General features: G+C 40.0%; 1 protein-coding gene across 1 annotated transcript; it reads left to right on the forward strand.

The window, feature by feature from the left end:
* NFKBIZ (NFKB inhibitor zeta) lies at positions 247-11485 on the forward strand. The gene is made up of 12 exons (XM_018061706.1): positions 247-693; positions 2856-2995; positions 3487-3517; positions 3636-3739; positions 3837-4612; positions 5422-5527; positions 6024-6170; positions 6365-6428; positions 6718-6887; positions 7805-7915; positions 8044-8211; positions 10093-11485. The coding sequence occupies exons 1-12, from the start codon at positions 405-407 to the stop codon at positions 10144-10146; spliced, it is 2160 nt and encodes a 719-aa protein (XP_017917195.1). The 5' UTR covers positions 247-404; the 3' UTR covers positions 10147-11485.

Below are 20840 nucleotides of genomic sequence, written 5' to 3' on the forward strand. Positions count from 1 at the left end.
GCCCTCCGGCTGGGTTTCTAGGTGAAGGGCAGGAAAACAACCGGCGGGTCTGGGCGGGGCGGGGCGGGCGGGGCGAGGGCGGAGGGCACACATTGCTTCATCCTGTACATTTTACTGGAAACTGGGCGCATCCGGAGGAGGGGCCAGGAGGCGGTCCCGACGCCGCCAATGGCCCAGCAGGGCGCGGGGGAGGCTGGCCAGGCGGTGGCCCCTTCTCTCCGCCCCTGGTCGCGAACGCCGGTTAAATAGTCGGGCACTCCGGGTCCGCGCCCGTGCCCGCGCCGTCCTCCCGCCGATACCCTGAGCCCATCGGAGCTAGTGCCATAGCCACAACCGGGAGGCAGCCGCGCGCAGCGAGCCGGGGGCACAGCTGTCTGGAGTCCCCGAGCGCCGAGCCCGGGAGCATGATCGTGGACAAGCTGCTGGACGATAGCCGCGGCGGAGAGGGGCTGCTGGACGCGGCCGGCGACTGCGGCCTCATGACCAGCCCGCTCAACCTGGCCTACTTCTATGGCGCGTCGCCGCCCGCCGCCGCCCCCGGCGCCTGCGACGGGGGCTGCTCGGCGTCTGGGCCCTCGGCGCCAGGCTCGCCCGGCTCTGACTCCTCCGACTTCTCCTCCGCCTCGTCCGTGTCCTCCTGCGGGGCGGTCGAGTCCCGGCCGAGAGGCGGCGCCCGTGCTGAGCGGCTGCAAGGTACCCAGCGGCCCCAGCGGGGCGACCCCGGGACCCCCGGACTCCCGAGGGCCCACGCTCGGGGAGGGGGGTGGTCTGGGCTGCCCAGATGTGAAGTACCTCGGCCGGATTTTAGGGATTCTGCGCCTGCCTTAGCGGCGGTACATAATCACACTGGTCGTCATATTAGGCCACGACTGGATGCCTTGCCCTGTGCTGGGCGTTTAATATCACTCGATGCCCTTTGATCGTCTGTGAAATCCGGGTGCCATCGGCTGGCCTGTTAGCTGGAAACACACGGCTCTGACTGGGGGGGCGGGGCGGGGAGAAATGGACCACGTTGGCTTTTCTCTTCGTTTTCTTCTTTTAAAAAACGCCTTTATTAAGCTATAATCCACACACTATGGCGAGGTTTTGGAGCCGATGTAGGTGTACCTTTTTCTCGTGGCTGTTTTAGTGAAAGGCTGTAGCGGGCGATAAGGGTTTGAGTACAAGGTTGAAGGTCATGATTTATTTCTTCCTAAGTACGTATTTGTGAAAATGTTTACGTAGAAGGACTTTATAAAGAAAAGAAAGGGATATTATCAAGATGTGAGATGAAGCTGGACTGAAAACCAACGTATACCTTGAGTTTGATTTTCCGAAGTCTGCCCCGAATTTCTGCGGTCTTGTTTTTGTTTTCTGTGCTTTAGAGTAGTTGGGCTGTATGTGGCAGAGAAAGGCGTAATATTTCCGGTCTTCCGCTGTGAATTGTTAGTTTTTTTTTCTTAATGAACGGAGTTGCATAATTTGGGGGAAAACAGGATGCCACTGTGGGTAAACCAAAGAACGTCTAGATAATCTCACATTTTGGAAAATGTAATCAGCATGATTTTAAAGAACGTTCTTCCAGGTGTTCCCCACTGCTAGCCATTCCTGTTTTGGTTGCGTTTGATTTGTCATTTTCATTTAAAAAAGTGATTCGAACAGCTCCACTCTATAAACGCTTTCTGTATCTTGAGTGTGCAGTAAATGCCAAAATTGTATGTGTTTATCTAAACCATTCCCCCCCCCCCCTCCTCATTTGGCCTTCATCTGGCTGAAACTATTTTACTAGTTCTTTGGTTAACCATAGGGGATTTCTGAAACTGAATTTTTCTCCTTGTGACGTTGAATTATTAACTGCTGTCATTCCAGAGAAATGCTGTGTTAGATTCCGGCAAGATATTTCTAAATGACTTAAATGTAAAACTAGCTGTTTAATTTGCCCTATCATTGAGTTGTTTCTCTCATATGTTTGATTATACGTACATATATATATATATGTTTAAATTATGCCTTGGTTTTTGTCCTATCTTATTTTTTCCTACTCTCAATGGAATTGCTGAATTATTCATTTCCTGACTGTGTGTGTTTACTCTGTGTTCAACTCATCCCAAGAGGTTGTGACATGGTAGTGGTCAGAGTGGAATGCTGTACTCATGTACTACGTTTTAAAGTGTATTTTAAAGCTTAAATATGAAATGAGATTATTTCCTTTTTACTTAGAAGGCCCATGTGAGCAATTCCGTAAACAGTCGGTGAGGGGAAATCCTGTGTGTGTATGTGGAAATGTGTTTAAGCTTAGTGAATTTAAAGCAGCTTTCTTGGCATAGCTCAACTGAGGGAAATAATAAACTAAGACATTATTAATTATTAGGCTTTGGTACATTGTTTTGTGCCTTCTTCGGTGAGTGGAATTGATAAGACTTTACAATTTCTGTGTGGACAGAAACCCTTTGGTTTGGAAAGCTAAAAATTCATCATTTAGCAATTGCTCTCCCAGGTTTTTAAAGAATCTAGAATAATTACACATTTATGAGAGTCAGGATGGCAAAATCTGCAGTCCTCTCTCATGCCGTATTTAGGGCTGAGAGAGAACTAATTTGGGTTTATCCCTTGTTTCTGGGGCTCCCTGAAATGACTTTTTATGAGCTTTAATTCCTTAGGGTGCTTGTTGGGGAAAGGTATCAGGCAAGGTAGAATCCTTAAGTAGGGCTGGGGACTGACGTGCAAGGTCATCAGCCGGGGTGAGTTGAAGAGGCTTTGTGGTCTGCCAGTTGGGAACTTTATCACGTTAGACAGCTGTGCTTTTGAAGTTACTAATATTCATGTCTTTGAAGACACTCACTTGGGATATGTTTTTGTTTTTTGTTTTTGAACAGTTGAGCCCCATATGGGGGTTGTAAGGCAGCAGAGAGGACCCTTTCAAGGTGTTCGTGTGAAGAACTCGGTGAAGGAACTCCTATTGCACATCCGAAGTCATAAACAGAAGGCTTCCGGACAAGCTGTCGATGATTTTAAGGTGGCACCTAACTTATTTGTTTTGGGTTGGGTGGCTGGGAGGTTAGTCTGTTAGGGTTATTACTTTCATAGACCACAGAGTACAAAGGACAGAGAGCATATTTGTCCTGCTGTCTGCTAGATTCTTTTCGCTGGGCCCAGTGCTGGGCGCTTGGCAGGTGTGCAAGAGAAATTTAATGAATGAGTAAACGAAGGCAAGTTGGGGGCAAGGAAATTAATGTGGTTCAGTTAAATGGAACATTTTGATTAGAAAGGAAAAACTCAAGTTGCCTTATTAATTTTACCTTGACCCAAGTTGAACTAGGTGAAAATGCAGATGGGGGAAGTTGTAAGGTAGGATGGAAATGAACATAGAATATAAATACTGTTAGAATAGTATATCATATGTTCATGGCAAACTACAAAGAATGGTAGAGATATCTGTTTATTGATAAATGTCAATCAGGAAACCATTTATCACACACTAAATTGGAAACTTTTTTTTCCTTATAGACACAAGGTGTGAACAGAGAGCAATTCACAGGTAAGGGTTACCTCTATAATATTATGGGAGCTCTAGGGTAAAATATTGCGCTGTGATTAGGGGCAAAATTTTGTGAAGTAAAATGATCACAGATTCCATTTTCCTTTCTTGGGTATAGAATTGAAGAACACAGTATCATATAGTGGGAAAAGGAAAGGCTCTGATTCACTGTCTGATGGACCAGCTTGCAAAAGATCAGCTTTGTTACATACCCAGTTTTTGGTATGTATCTCACTATTTGCCTCTGAATACCCTTTGGAAATTATTTTTAGAATAATTTTGGAAGAGAATGTGCAACTTCCTTTTTCTTCCTTTCCAGACACCGCCTCAAACGCCCACCCCCGCGGAGAGCATGGAAGATGTCCATCACAGTGAATCCAAACAGGACAGCTGTGCCGATCTGCTTCAGAACATTATCAACATTAAGAATGAATGCAGCCCGGTTTCCCTGAACACTGTCCAAGTTAGCTGGATGAGCCCTGGGGAGGCCCCTCAGGGCTCACCCCATGAGCAGTGTCAGGACCTCCACAGAGGGCAGGTCTTCTCTCCACCTCAGAAATACCAGCCCTTCCAAGTCAGCAGCTCCCCACACATGATGGATCAGGCTTCCATGTACCAGTATTCACCACAGAATCAGAGCGTGCAGCCGCCGCCACAGCACTACACCCACAGTCCAGCCCTGGAGTACAGCCCTTATTCCAGAACTTCCCAGTCCCCCAGCTATGAGCCACATTTGTTTGGTCGAGAACCACAGTTCTGCCCAGACCAGAGTTTTGCATCCCTTTTAAGTGATCCCCGGGAATCTGAGAATATTGCTGTTCCCCCTCAGACTGCTCCCAGCGTTCAGCAGCAAATTGACACCCATCTACAGAACTTCAACCTGATGCCACCAGATGCCTGTGAGGCCCTGGCAAGGCCAGATGCAGGCTCTACCCCTTTAAGCACGCCGCTGCCCTTCCCGAACCTTGGCGGAAATCCAATGAACACCACACAGTTAGGGAAATCATTTTTTCAGTGGCAAGTAGAGCAGGAAGAAAACAAATTGGCGAATATCTCCCAAGACCAGTTTCTTTCAAAGGATGCAGATGGTGACACGTAAGTATAACCTTTTATGTCATTAACCTAATTTGGTAAGCCATGGTTGTTGGCCACGGTGGGCACAGGGTATGCCAACTTAGATCTGAGTAAGTGATTGACTAATCTAGATGACTAGTGGAGGCAGAATGATAGCTCATATTTCAGAGAAGAGTTTTCTTTTTTTTTCTGGGTGAACAAATTCCTGTTCCAAATTAATGAAAATGTATTTGGCCTCTTTGAATAATTGGTTTAGAAAGATTAGCACAGATTATGTCTGTAGAGCAAAATCAGTTAGATCATAGTTGGTTGGTCGTGATCAACCATGAGTTGATTTGTGGATTGATTACAGATCTGTCCTCACATCTTTGTGAACCTGGGCAAATTGTTTAACCTCTCTGTACTTTAGTTTCTGGGCATGTAAAATGGTACTATCTCCCTCATTGGGTTTTTATGAACATTAAAAACATTAGATTTAATGCAGTCAACATGGTACTTGGCGTACTTCTTTCTGGTCACCTACTTGATCTTATAACACAGATGGGTATTGTCAGCATAGCAGAAAAGACAAATTATGCTCTGTACTGTTTCATTTTTCATACTGTTTATGGGGTTCAGGAGATAGTGAAGGATAGACAAGCCTGGCAAGCTGCTGTCCATGGGGTCACAAAGAGTCGGACACAACTTAGCAACTGAACAACAATAGCGGCAGCTGTTTGATTTGAGTATACCAGCACATCAAGAAAAGGTCCAAAGGAAGAATTTTTTTTTTAAAGATGAACTTAGTGAAATCAGAAATAATTTACCTCTTTTCCTTTTCTTTCCCCCAGGTTCCTGCACATTGCTGTTGCCCAAGGGAGAAGGGCACTTTCCTACGTCCTTGCAAGAAAGATGAATGCGCTTCACATGCTAGATATTAAAGAGCACAATGGACAGGTGAGGATTTTTTATTTTCATTAATTTTTTAATTGGAGGAAAATGGCTTTCAATGTACTGAAGTCTTTACAGGAGGCTTCGGTACTTCTTGAGCCTTCCCCCCCTACCCCAGGTGAGGATCTTGACATAGGGAAATGGCAAAGGTGTGGTCAAGACGATAGCTGGTCTCATATTCGAGTGTAAATTATTTCAGAGTTCCAGACCAAAAGAGTTTGGTTAATATTAACTTTGGGATGTTGACTCTGTCACTGCCAACCTTGAAGTTATTAACGTTAACTTTGTAGTCATTTGACCAAAGACTAATGGGGTGTAATAAAGCCTCACCCTAAGCTTATTATAGTTTCCTTGTATTACAGTATCTTACAACTTCTTAATAGGATTCATTTTTTCTATGTGGGTTTTTCCCCCCCTCGGTCTTAGTTTAGGTTCATATTCCTTGTTATGATAGTTTTATAGTTTTCAAAATATGTATATTTTTTCCTCTGCATGTCCACAGAGTGCCTTCCAGGTGGCCGTGGCTGCCAATCAGCACCTCATCGTGCAGGACCTAGTGACCCTCGGGGCCCAGGTGAACACCACTGACTGCTGGGGAAGAACGCCCCTGCATGTGTGTGCAGAGAAGGGCCACTCCCAGGTGCTTCAGGTAAGAGGCAGCAAGCCAGGCTCCCGTTACCACAGGGCCACAGGGATAGGGCTTAGAAATTAGCAGTTGGGTGCAGGTTGCCTTTTGCAATACTCTCTTCTGAGTTGACTTATTCCTTTCTTGGGACACTTGTAGATAAGTATTTGGCAGAACTTGTCTTGTGCTGAGTAAATGTCTACTTTTAAATCCTGCAGGCAATTCAGAAGGGAGCAGCAGGGAGCAACCAGTTTGTGGACCTGGAGGCAACTAACTATGATGGTAAGCAGTGGACATGTTACTGGGTGAAGAAGCATTCAGAGAGAGGGGCCCTTTAGTTCCAAGGGCATTAAGTTCAATACCAAGAAGAAAGGGAGTTAATTAAAGCTAAAATATTCTGTAGATAAAGTTAGTGCTAAGACCCAATGGAGGAAATCTTCAGGTTTCCTTAGTGGTTCTTGTGGAGCCCATACATAGGTCACATAGATGCTACCCCCAAGGTCTGTAATTATAGAACAACTGAAAGAGTTGATGGGAGGCTTGATTTCTGCTTTCTTATACTTTTTTCTAGGCCTGACCCCTCTACACTGTGCAGTTTTGGCCCACAATGCTGTGGTACACGAACTCCAGAGAAATCAACAGCCCCATTCACCTGAAGTTCAGGAGCTTTTACTGAAGAATAAAAGTCTAGTTGATACAATTAAGTGTCTGATTCAAATGGGAGCAACAGTGGAAGCTAAGGTAAATTCACAGAAGAGTTTAGACATGGAATGTGGGAGAGAAGTGGTTATAACAGAAGAGCTTGTTCCCAAGTAGAGATTAAAACTTTCTCCTCTTTTAATTTTATTGCCCCCCCCTTTTAAAAAATTAATGGAGTGAGTAGCAATGTATGGATAGTTAAGGAGCTTAGATTTTAAAAGATCACCTCATTTGCTTTCTTGATTTGTGTTTAATCTATGGCTTATTATTCCGAAGATCATTCAGCTGTGAAATGAATTAGTCTTTATTTGAAAGGAAAAGAATATGCTTGAAACTGATATTTTCATTTTGGTTTCAGTTGTCATACACAGATAATAAAGGCACTGCATTTCATAAGGGTTTCTTCATTGTTGTAGATTCTGGACTTAATCTTCTGTTTTTTTAAACTGGAAAATATTTTATTATCTTTAAATCTGAGGTTTCTTTACTGAATATATGCTGTGTGCCAGGCACTGAGTTAGGGGCTCTATGGGAAAGATGCCTAAATCATAAGCCCCTTGGGTCCTTGGGGAGCTTACAGTCTAGTAGAAATGGTGAGAGAGATAGCTAACTGTCAGTCTACAGGATGGCCACCAAGTCTGGAAACACAGGCGGATACACAATAAATGGTTTCTTGTACTATATTACAGCCCTCAATAAAACAGTGTAGTCTATTTCTACATTTTATGGCCACCTGGTGTATAAGGGTAGATGTGATAAGAGGCATGCAGGCAAATGAAAAGGGAATTTCAAAGGAGAAATGAGATGTCATGGAGCTTGGGATGAAAGAAGGGTTTGTGAAGAAGGGAGCACTTCAAGTGAGTCTCCGCGGGTGAGTCATAGGCGAGGCTGGGTGAGCAGCGTATATATAGGGCGTGGTCTCAGATGTTCACTGTCTTCTCCCTCTTGCCTTTGACAAGGATCGTAAAAGTGGCCGCACAGCCCTGCATCTGGCAGCAGAAGAAGCAAACCTGGAACTCATTCGCCTCTTTTTGGAACTGCCCAGTTGCCTGTCTTTTGTGAATGCAAAGGTACTTTTAGGAATACTCGAGAACTGCACGAGAGTTGGAATGACCCTCTTTGTACCTTCTTCAAGCTTTTGAGCTGCTTTTGTGAAAGTCTCCTATCCTCACGGGTGTCATTTTCTCTTGGTCTTCAGGCGTACAATGGAAACACCGCCCTCCATGTTGCTGCCAGCCTGCAATATCGGGTGACGCAGTTGGATGCAGTCCGCCTGTTGATGAGGAAGGGAGCAGACCCAAGTACTCGGAACTTGGAGAACGAGCAGCCAGTGCATTTGGTTCCTGATGGCCCTGTGGGAGAGCAGGTGAGGGCCACGGAAGGGAAAGACATACTTTTAGGCCTTGTCCTGAAACGTAAGAGTGGTGGGTCAGCTGGCACTCTTCAGGTGGGCTCTGTCAGCTCAGATGGCCTCTGTCAGCATATGTGTCTCAGCAGTTGTCATTGTTGCCCTTTGGAGTCAATTGTTGTGTTTCCAAAGGAGGAGTAAGACATTTAAGGCTGTATCCGTGGACCCCAAATGGTTAGAAGTCAGGCAGTCCTTCCTTTTCTTCCAAGATAACAAACTTAGGTTTGAACTAAGTCAGAATGGTTTGACATTTGGCAGTTGATGAAAGAGGAGGAAGCAAGGTTCCTGTAGACACTAAAGAAACAGAATCTAGTTTTGTGAGTAAGTGATGAACCTTCAAATAGTGTGGGTATTAGATGAGTCAGTATCTGTAGAGTGTTCAGAATACTTCCAGACACCTGAGTGCTCAGTAAACGTTAGCCGTTACCAATGATTTCTGTCTGCTAACTGATCCTAAGTAAAAAGTGGGGAAAGTTATTTATGTAACTTTGAACCTAGAAATAGTTTATACTTTTAATAGAATTATGCTTTTCTTATCATATGTTTCTATATTACGTTTGGAGATTGAACAGTTTGATATGATTAAACTTTTCCTGATAATAAGAGCTGACTCTTTAAGAACTTAAACGATTTTTGATGAAACTTTTTCCCTGGAGGAAATGAGGTGATTGTGGCTATAGGTCATTATATACTGTAATAATCACAAAATAAAATATATGGAATGCAGTTTAGCCTTTTCTTTGATTTACAGCCCTCATTGTGGCCACAATGTTATAGTAACTCATATTTGTAGATTTCTTGATAGCTGAAAACAAATCTCTTGATAACTTGTAGAGTTATCTCTTGATAACTTGTAGTGGTGTATTATACCACTTAATAGTTAGGAAAACTTCTCAGGATGAAGGTTAAACTGGAAAGACTGAGATTCAGAGTGGTTCCAGGCACAGGAACCATCGTTAAATAGTAAATGACAGAGTCATTTCTTCTGCTTCACTGTTTGTGGTGTGCATTCATAGAGTGAGGTTCTCAGGGAGTATTGAGCACAGAGAGTTGCTTAACTCCTTGCTAAAAAAGTGTTCTCAGATTATTCTTCTTTCTGCTTTTGTATTTTTGTTTCTCTCTGTTTGGAAGGAGGATCTTTTCCTTTGCTTTTATTGTCAGACTGTAGTCATTGTGTCTCCTTTTGGTAGCTATCAATTACATCCCTGACTCCAATCTTCTTTCTTTTAACTTGTTGCTTCTAATCTGCTGTGGGCTGAGAGACATGATAAAATTTGTCGGGCTGGGGTATAAAATCAATGACTCAGCTCTCAGTGAGCCTGGGGGCTTTCCTGTGATCCATACAGTCATGCACAATGCTTTCATTCTTGGATATCTTGATAGCTATCTTGACTCGAAGGGCATTATAATTTACTTATATCTATAAGAAAGACTCTGGGTTCTTAGTTGAGGCTGACATCAAGGTAGGTGAGATATGTATAATCATGATTACTGCCTTGTTTTACATGTTCTCACAAATAACAGAAGATTAGGAAAGGAATAAAGGTCTTGGTTAAACAGTTGGAGATGTTCAGCTTCAGATAATTTTTTTCATGGAGATGCTTTACTTTCTTGTACTCAAAGATCACTATAGGAGAGCTGTAGTAAACCTTAAAAGAAGTTGTAGTTTTGGTTTTTTTTTTCAAGTCCCCTTAAAATCTTGACACATACTGTTGTGTATTTCTTCATACGCTTACTTATAAGTAGGCAGGAATTACGTATAGAAGAAAGAAACTCTTAAGAGGTGGTACTTTGACTGTAAAAAAGAAACCTCACAAATCCTGTTGGTTTCCTTTCCAGATCCGACGTATCCTGAAGGGAAAGTCCATTCAGCAGAGAGCTCCACCGTATTAGCTCCATGGGTTTGGAGCCTGGTCGGCAATACTCACTGTCAGTTAGGCAGTCCTATTGTATCTGTACATAGACCATTTGCTTTGTATTGGCAAATGTAAGTTGTTTCTATGAAACAAACATATTTAGTTCACTATTATATAGTGGATTATGTTAAAAGAAAAGGAGAAAAATACCCAATTCCTCTTGGCAGATTTTAATATTTCATGCCCAGGTATCTGGGATCTAGACATCTGAATTTAATCTGAGTGGTAAAATCAGCTTCAATTAACAGTAGCTTTTTGGCTTTGATTTGTGGTATCAGGTACTGCTCATGTAGCTATCGCCAGTTTAAAAGGAGGTGAATCGTTAACTGTTTTTTGAAGAAAAAATGAAAGCATTTGAAAGTTAAAAAATAAATCTGGACATAGCCTTGAGGCTTCATTTGGCCTGATACATACAGTAGCTGATAGTTACCAGTGCTGGAAAGTCTCTGTAGTAACTGGACTGAATGAAAGGTACCATGGTTAAAGTTTGATCTTTGCAAACTGTATATAATTGTTATTTTTGTCTTTTAAAATATTTTTACATATATGGTCATTAACATGACCACATTTGAAATGTATAGATCAATAAAATAGAAAAGAACAAGTGGATTTTCACTGTTATTAAAAATTATATGCCTTCAAAGGAACTGTGTAAGCACCACCTCTGTAGATGAAACAGATGGAGAGCTGTTCCCTTAGTGGCTGGCAGAGCTCTGACTTGTAAATACGCTTTCAGATGAGATATATTATTTGTAGGGAATTGCATACTATTAAAGAGGACACCTCTTTAAGATGCACTTTCTAGAATTTTGATTTCCTGCTCTGTTGGAATTTTTATTTTGACTTTATAAGAACAACAGAAAGTCAGTATTGAAACATGTTTTACTGGTTTTCTGTTGTCAGATAAACATAATGCACCAAGATGTTCTATATTACCATTCAGAAAAAACATGTTTTTTAGTAACTTTAATTATATTATTTTGCTTATCTCTTGCATACTCTGAGGAACATATTTGACTTTGATTGCACATCAATTCTTTGTAATAAATTTGATTTATGAAAAACCTCTATCTTCTTTTCTTTTAAATGAGAAGTGTCATAAGCAATTGACTGACTAATCATCTTTGTAGTTAAGTACTTAAATCTTTTAAAAATAGATAACCTTTGGATCGATCACATTGTTTGACCCAGTATGTCTTGTGGACAAAAGTTAGTTACGGTTATTTGGTATCTAAAAGTATGGCTGTTATGTGAATCTGTCCATTCACAATGGAAAAACTCATGCATTGCTTTAAATAAACATTAATTGAATAATACTGTTCTTAAGGATGTGAAGTTTCTTTTCCTAGACCTTATATATATTTCTCAAGGTTGAAAAGATCTGTTAATCACTAATCTAAAACCTTTAAATTAGCCAATATATATTAATTTGGGTTTTTTTTTTCAGAGGGTGTTTCCTAGTTAGTTATAGGATCTTTAACATGAAAAAGCTCTTTGTTAAGTTCATTAGTAGAGATTTACTAGGTTCTGAAAATATCATGGATGTTTACTAGATACTATTGATCATTTAGACATTTACGTGCTAAAAAATATAAGTCTTTATGACTGTTTTTAATACTTTATTTTGTGGGAACATAGGAAAAACGATTTGGAGATTACCAGGATCATTCTGAGGGATGTAAACATGGGGACAGTAGTAAATGGGGTCCCTCCCTTTTCCAACATGTCATTTTGATAAGTGAGAACAAACGAGTCTGTCAACATCAGTCAATCACTGCACATACATTCTAGATCCAGTAACCTTTGAGAATATGATGTGCATATACACACTAATTAACTGAAACAGCACTTAGCAAGCATGTGATTGTGTATCTGTGCGTACAAAGCTGTCTGATAGATAATAAGAGGTATTCAAAGACATATTTCTTAATTAAGATACGTATGTAGGAGACATGGCATGTACTTGATTAGCAAAAAGAGGAAGAAATATAAAGATTACAAAGAGAAAAACTTTATATCTGAATGGGGAGAACTAGGGAGACTTGAAGGTAGAACATTTGAGCTATATTTTCAGAAGAGCTGAATTTGAATGTTCATGCAAGTGAAAAGGGAGGAGAATGAAATAGAAAACTACATGAACCAAGGCAGTCATGTTTGGGGGAACCACAAGTGAGTGATTCAGTGTAGCTTGGCTAGCCAAGCTATTTGGATGGCCAATAAGTTTCATCTTGTGTTCTACCTCTAACTGGTAATATGAATAGCATATTGAGAAAGATCTCCAGGCAGTCTAGGGGCTTTGGCAGGAGAGGGTGCTGTAGTTGATTATCGAATATCGGCTGTATGGGTGTAGAGGGTGGTTCTTGATGGAATGTTCCTTAAAGAGTGACCCCCATGGAAGCCAAGACTATGGGCTCATGGCTGCAACCTCAGTGCCTAGCAAAGTGCCAGGCATAGAGTAGGAACTTACACTGGTTATATGAGTGAATGAAGGTGTGTCAGTCCTGCTTGGGATCATGGGTTTTGGGAGGAACTGGTGTTTCAAGCCAGACATAAAGTACTAACATAAAATACTAATGAGTTAATGACTATCACAGTTCCAACTTAACTCAGCCATATAATATAACAATGATATAAATAAATTAATGAAAAATGACAGCTGGCACTCTTTAAAAAAAAAAAAAATCAGGCAGTCCTGTGCAAAGAATTAATTCTAATACTCTAGTTTGGTGTTTCACTAAGGAATTCCCTGAAGTATCAAAGACCAAATCTTCCAGCTCTATTTGTTAATCAAATCAGTCACATTTAATATCCTTTCTATATTTTTACTTAATCAGGAGTGGAGAATTTTCTCAAATTCCTCTAACCTTTAGTAAATGTCAACTTCTTGAACTCAGTACCACTGACTCATTTTCTGATAACATCAGCTCTGTATTGAACATGACTCCACGGTGAAACCAACTTCAGTGACTAAGTTCATGTTGGTCTCCCTGAGATACGGCCCAAGTACAAGGTTTTTATACATTAGTTACAACCAGATGCCTGGGTTTTTGGTTTTCCTGCTGGTGCCCAGGATTTGTCCTTGACAGGAGGGGAGTGACCATCTTACTCCTTATCGGAGGCTCCACACCTAGCACAACATCTTACACGTCGGACACATTCAGTAAATACTTAAATCGAATTTAATTTCATGGCTTCCTTTTTAGTTTACATTTTCTCTATATACCTCAGTGTATAGGCATTGTTTCATATGGAATTTATGATTTAATTCTGAAAGATGTTTTTCTTCAGCTGTGCACCAAGTCTGGTTTAGCTTTATCTTCTCAGTCCCCTCATTCCACTTTTGGGGTCTGTGTAGACTCAGAAACATCGCCTGGATGGCACATTTCCAGGTGGACTAAGCGGAGATCGTTCTCAAAGTGTGCCTAGCTTTCTTATATGTGTCCTTTGTCCTCCAGTCCCTTGTCCCCTGGTCCCTCCATCACACTATTCTCCTTGTCTATAAGCCCAAGAAGATTTGGGGATAAGCGTACCAGACAGCTAATCCAGCTGCTCAGTACCCTAGGTTCAGGGTTTCAGTCTTTTTTTGTTTTTAAACTTTTAGTTTTGTATTGGGGTATAGCTGGTTAACAAACAACACTGTGATAGTTTCAGGGGAACAGCAAAGGGACTGAGCCGTACATGTATATATGTATCCATTCTCCCTCAAACTCCCCTCCCATCCAGGCTGCCACATAACACTGAGCAGAATTCCCTGTGCTTTGTAGTAAGTCCTTGTTGGTTATCCATTTAAAATATAGCAGTGTTTACATGTCCATCCCAAACTCCCTATCCTGTACCCGCATCCTTCCCCCTAGCAACCATAAGTTTGTTTCTGTGAGTCTCTGTTTTGCAAGTAATTTCATTTGTATCATTTCTTTTTAGATTCCATAAGTAAGGGATGCATACAATATTTCTCCTCTGACTTACTTCACTCAGTATGACTACCTCTAGGTCCATCCAAGTTGCTGCAAATGGCATTATTTCATTCTTTTTAATGGATGAGTGATAATCCATTGTGTGTGCCAATGCAGGACATGCAAGAAACGTGGGTTTGATCCCTGCATCAGTAAGATCCCCTGGAGAAGGAAATGGCAACTCGCTCCAGTATTCTTGCCTGGAAAATTCCAGATGATCCTGGCAAGTTACAGTCCATGGGTTTGCAGAGTCAGACATGACTGAGTACACACACAGTATTCCATCGTATATATGTACTGCATTTTCTTTATCCATTTCTCTGTCGATGGGCATTTAGGTTGTCAAGCTTTCAGTCTTTGCCACCAAAGACATCGGCATCTTTTATGAAGCTTGTAAATCATGCAAATACCTTAGCCCCACTCCAGACACACTTGAACAGAATCTCCAGGGCTTTTAAGGCTTCCAGCAGGTACAAGTGGAGATGATTCTAGTGCGCAGTTTAGTCTAAATTACTTAGGAACTGCAGATTTTGGAGAGCAGCTGTGACTGGGCGGTGGCTCTATGGTGGTAACAGAATGGGTTGCTGAAATGCCTATGGGGATGAGGTGGCAAACATGAATGCTTGCTGTGTGCCAGACATGTTGAATCCTGTGCTATAGAAACTAGCTTTGAAGGAGAGATCGGGAGTCAGCTAAACTGTTTTTTTTTTATTTTGCTCTCAGAAAACACTTTTCTAAGGTCATCTAGCTTTTAATTCTTAGGTATATTAGTTTCCTAGGACTGTGTAACAAATTACCAACTTGGTGACTTAAGCCACCAGAACAGAGAAATTTATTCTCTTACAATTCTGGAGGCCAGGCATCTGATATCAAGGTTTCTCAGAACCATGCTCTTTCCAAAGGCTACAGGAAGAGTCCTTCTTCACCTCTTTCAGTTCTGGCAGCCCCGTATGTTCCTTGGCGTGTGGCAGTATAACTCCAATCCCTGCCTCCGACTTCACATGGACTTCTCCCCTCCCTGTGTTCTCCACTGGGTGTCTCTTATAAGGACACTTGTCATTGGATTTAAGGCCCAGATAGATAATCCAAGATGACCTCATTTTGAGATTCTTTAATTACATGTGCTGAGACTTTTTCCAGTTGAGATCATAGTCATAGGTTCTGAGGTTTATGATGTTTATATCTTTTTTGGGGGTGGAGCACTACATTTAACCTATTGAAAGAAGCTTTATATTCTTTTCTGTTACTATTATTTCTCTCAAAGTGATTAAGATGAATACCTCTTTTTGAGCAATCCTGTAGTTTGTCTTCAGAATCTATGAGGATCTCTTCCACATAATTATTGATTTAATGGATGATACATCATCTCCATTTTATTTATTACCTATAATGCCTGGCATTGACCAGGAACCTCATTAACCATTGATAAACTTTAATAGAAACCATAAAATAATTATTGAGATAAAATTCTAAAAATTATTGCAATGATTTAAAGAACTTTCATTGTTTGAAACTTACAACAATTCTCTGACAATCATTAGTCATTCTACCCTCTGGCACATGTATGAATAAACCTGCTACTCTCCACCTTGGATAACACTACCTAGAGTTGCCCATGTGAGAAGCAACATGATCACAAATTAAATGCCTGTATTTTAGACCAACTGACCTCATAATGATAATACCAGAGTAGGCACTCATTGGAAACTGAAGTGAAGACTCAACTCAAGGAGAAGCAACATGATCACAAATTAAATGCCTGTATTTTAGACCAACTGACCTCATAATGATAATACCAGAGTAGGCACTCATTGGAAACTGAAAGTGAAGACTCAACTCAAGGAAAGTTTCAGAAAATAAATGTCCATCTATTTTGCCAAGTTCCACTAAAATGTACTTTTTTAGGCCTAAATATAATTTTTTTTAAGTGGAAAGTATTCTGCCTATTAATCTGAATAAAGATTTCAGTAGTTCTATGGACTTGGTAATTAGATCCAGCATGCATTTCTTGTTGGAACAGCTTAGTATCTTTGGACTTGACAATAGGGACAAATTTCAGATTGTGAAATAGCTTAATTGATTTGGGGCTAAGTTTGAAATTGCTGTTTATTTTCTTAATTCATGGTATCTTAATTCACATGGCCTTCTCTCTGTGTGTGCAGCCAGTATCTCTTCTCAGGCAGGATTTTAGTTTTAAGTACTTGCAAGAAAGTGTGGAATCCCTCTCGACTGGCTCTCCTGAAAGCCTCAGGTACCTCACTGCCCTGAAAGTCAACTGCTCCTCTCTCTGCACTTAAGTTTCTTCAGTTTAGGCCATTATCTCAGTGGGAGCCTGCCCACTGAGATCCGTCTTTTTGGATTGGCTCCAAATGTTTTTTACATTGGATATCACTGTCATTCGTTTTTTAAAAAGTCTGTCTCTCCTCCACTATTCTCAAGAAGTGTTCCTTCCAGAGTTACTTTAAAATTATCAAAAAATTATCCTTTTTAAAAGGCTCTTACATGTATGGAAGTGAGAATTATTAATCTTAAGGATGGCAATTTTGTCTGGTGTAACTTCTTATGTCTATCTGAAGAAAATTTTAAATATATCACTTGGGAAAACAAGCAAGCATTTGAACCTTTTGGGTTCTATGCAAATCTTTCCAGACTCCTGGAAAACTTTTTAAAAAGGTAAATTTCTGGACTCAACTTGTAGAGAGTTGAAAAATAGTATACTATATTACTTTAAGAATAAAAATGAATGAATGAGACTCATCTAGGGTCTCACAAAATGATTTTTTTATAGAGCCAATAGGGCTACATTAGAGAGGTAGATTTTTCCAAGCAGGCCCTCTAAATTTGGTGAAAATATGTCCAGTTTTTTCATGTGGTGCAGAAGACAGAGAAAGAGATCTATAGACAGAAATTTAACTTACATTGTTTATTCATTTCCATACATACTCCAATCATACAGGCCAGTGAAGTACATTGTTTAAAGCTCAGGAATTTATAGACAGTTAACAGGTTCTCTATTATGCCATTATTCTATTTCCAAAGCTATAGAATGAGTCAGTTTTGTTTCTTCCCGCAATTATTATATCAAATCTGTTATCAAGGTCAAATATATATTGAATTAGTCAATTTTTTTCTATCTTTCCTGCCACCACCCATGTTTAGGTTTTCCCGGATTACTACAATAGACTTAAAAAAATTTTTACTATGAAAAATTCAAATATACTCAAAAGTAGAGAGAATATTATATTGAACACTCATATCTGGCATAAAGCTTTATCAATTGTAAATATTTTGCCATTCTTCCCCCTTATTTTTTTCTGGAGTATGTTAAAGCCTACTATACTCGTCATAGAAAGTCAGTGTGTATCTCTAATAGATCAGCAATTTTTGTCCCTGATAGCTTTGTAATTATTCTTTCTCTGATCTCATTTTTCTCACCAATCCCCAAATTTCCAACCATTTAGCATACTCTTACAGAAACTTAAAAAGTTTTCAAAGGCTCAGTGTTGCTCACTAAATTAAGTACAAACTCTTGTCCTGGTTCACAAAGCCATCTTACTTTAACTTCCCTCAACCGTTTAACCTTATCTTCTGTTATTCTCCAAAAGCTGTCAGGTGGGTCTCCTTGCTGCTTATCAGAGGCTTTGTTTATTCCTGTCCGTAGTCATGCTCTTGCCTACCCAAATTCTGTGGATCCTTGAAAGCTCTGCTTGACTGCCACTTCCTTTATGAAACTTTCCCCAGGTCATACTGACTTGTCTCATTGTCTGAACTCTGGAATTCAAACTGAGTTCCTATAACCTTAAATCTGATATTTTTAATGTTATCCCAGTCTTAATAATTGTAACCTGGAAAGTGGATTCTGAATCACTGACTAGCAGCATTTGTTTTTAAAAACATCTTTAAAATGTTTGAGTGAACGCTATCATTATAGGGATTATCATTATATCATTATCATTATATAGGGATACAGTGAAGATAAGCAATGCTGGACAAATGGAGTGTCAGTATGGCAGACAGAATTCTAGATGCCCGTGACCTCGACCCCCGGTGTTACTCCTGTGATTATATTATGTCAGATGGCAAGAGTAACTTTTCAGTTGTAATTAAGGTTGACCTTAAACTAGGGAGACTGTTCAGGTACACCTGAACACTTTAAAAGCATAGAGTTTTCTTTGGCTGGTTGCAGAAGAGGGAGTCAGAGAGAGTCTAAGTCTAAGAAGGGTTCAACCCACAGTTATTGACTTTGAAGACAGAGGAAGGTGCCCACAAGCTAAGAAATTCAGGTAGTTTCTAGATATCCAGAAAGAAAACGGGATCTCAGTTCACATGCCCAAGGACATGGATTTTGCCAACAACCTGAATAAGCTTGGAAGCAGATTCTTTCTCAGAGCCTTCAGATAAGAACTCATCCCAGTTGACTATTTTGTCCTTGTGAAGCTCCTTACAGAAAATACAGCCAAGCCCACCCAGACTTTTGACCTGTGGAACTGTGAGCTTGTAGTGAACTTTTACACATTTCCTGCTGTTCTTCCTTTTTTTTGTTTGTTTCAGTTTTATTGGGGGTATAATTGGCATACAGAACTATATAAGTTTAAAGTATACAGAATAATGACTAGACATATGTAAATTGTGAAATGACTGTCACAGTAGGTTTATTTATCATCCATCACCTCATATGGTTATAAAGTTTTTGGTTTCCCTTGAGATAAGAACTTTAGGGATGTATGCTCTTAGCAGCTTTCAAGTATACAGTACTGTGAACTACAGCCATCATGTTGTACATTATATCCTTGCTACTTAATTATATTTTAGCTGAAAGTTTGTAACTTTGACCACATTCACCCAATTCTCCTACCTCCCACTTCTTGCCTCTGGTAACCACATATCTGTTCTCTTTTTATATGAGTTTTTTTTTTTTATATTCCACATGTAAATACATAGAACACTACATGAATTTGTGTCATCCTTGTGCAAGGGCCGTGAAAATCTTTTTTGTATGGTTCCAGTTTTTGTGTATGTACTGCTGAAGTGAGCATCCTGCTATTCTTATCAAGGCTCCAAATCAGTAAGGAGGTGTTCCTGTAAGTTGAAGCACTCGTTTTAACACACATGGTCACTGCACAGGCTTAGCAGTGCCCTTTTGTCCATCAATTTCCCACTGCCGGTAGGAAAATTTTAAGGAAAAGAAAGTCCATCTTGCCTGTTGCCTATATTTTCAAAATAGTCTATAAGAGGGTCCTTGAGCAAAAAAAGTCTATAAGAGGGTCCTATAAGAGGCTGCTTGAGGAGGGTGATTAGGATAGTCTCTCTGACCATTAGTAGCCTTGGTTCACTGCTCTATGTTTGCTGCAAGACTGGTGTTTTTTAGGAGCATTCTCCTAAACTCTGCAGCAGCCAAGATATTAGATGGTAGGAGAACTTGTTTATAAAATAAATCCAGACACTCATTTTTGGAACTGGTCAACAAATAGTTACTGAGGATGCTTAGAAATTTGAGAACTGAAGTTACAGTTTCTTTTGCAGCTTAGAATCAGAGGTGATGGGCAGGAGTTTTATTATTATTAGTTTAACAAGCTTAAGTTACTCCAGCCATGCATATATAACAAAAACGAACGGTTACATATTCATTTGGGGTGCTTGTGAATGATTCAAAAAGAACTTGTTCCTTACAAAATTTATTGCTGAATGACTCATTACAGGATAACGATGAAAACAAGCCTTCTAATTTAAAGAGTTATGCAAGTATTATTTTAAAAGTCAACTTTGTGGGGTATAATTTCCATACAATAAAATGCATATATTTTAAGTGTATAGTTAAGTAAATGTATACACTCATATCATCATCATAGTCAAGATATAGCTCATTTTCTCACAGATCCCTCATACACAACCTCTGCAATCAGTCTCTTCTTTCAGCTATTGTTCCAGGCAACCATTGATTTCATTTTTGTCAGTATAGATAAGTTTTGCCTCTCTAGTATTCATACAAATGGAATCAGACAGTACACATATCCTTTGTATTGAGTTCCGTTCACTCAGCATGATGTTTTTGAGACTCATTCACAAGGTTGTATTTATTAGTAATCCATATTTTGTATTGCTGAGTAGTATTTAATTATATTAATAACACAATTTGTTAGCCTATTAGTGGGTATTTGAATTGTCTCAGTTTGGGGCTATTATGAATAAAATTGCTATGGGCACTCTTTGGGTGGAAGTGGGTTATTTCATTTTGGTAAATACTTAGGGGTGGTATAGCTGGTTGATGTGATAAGTATGTTTACCTTTAAAAGAAACTGTCAAGCTGTTTTTCCAAGGTGATTGCACCATTTTCCATTCTCAATAGCGAGAAGATACTATTCTCAGTCTGCCTCAATACTTGGTATTGTCAGCCTTTTGAAAGGGTGTGTGGTAGTATCTTTCCAATGGATAGGTAGTGGTATCTGACCATAGCTTTAATTTGCAATTTCCTGATAACTAATGATGTTTACATCTCTTCTTGTGCTCATCACCACACAGGTATCTTTGGTGAAGTGCCTGTTCAAGTTCTTCTGCTCATCAAAGATAATTAGATTGTATCATTATTATCAAGTTATAAAAATTTTGAACTGTATTTTGAATATAAGCCTATTGTCATATATGTACTATAGAAACGTCTCTCAACTAGTAACTTGCCTTTTTGTCATTTCTTTAGGAAGTCTATTTTGCCTCATTTTTC

The sequence above is a fragment of the Capra hircus genome, chromosome 1 (assembly GCF_001704415.2).
Source record: "Capra hircus breed San Clemente chromosome 1, ASM170441v1, whole genome shotgun sequence".
In the NCBI taxonomy this organism is placed as follows: Eukaryota; Metazoa; Chordata; class Mammalia; order Artiodactyla; family Bovidae; genus Capra; species Capra hircus.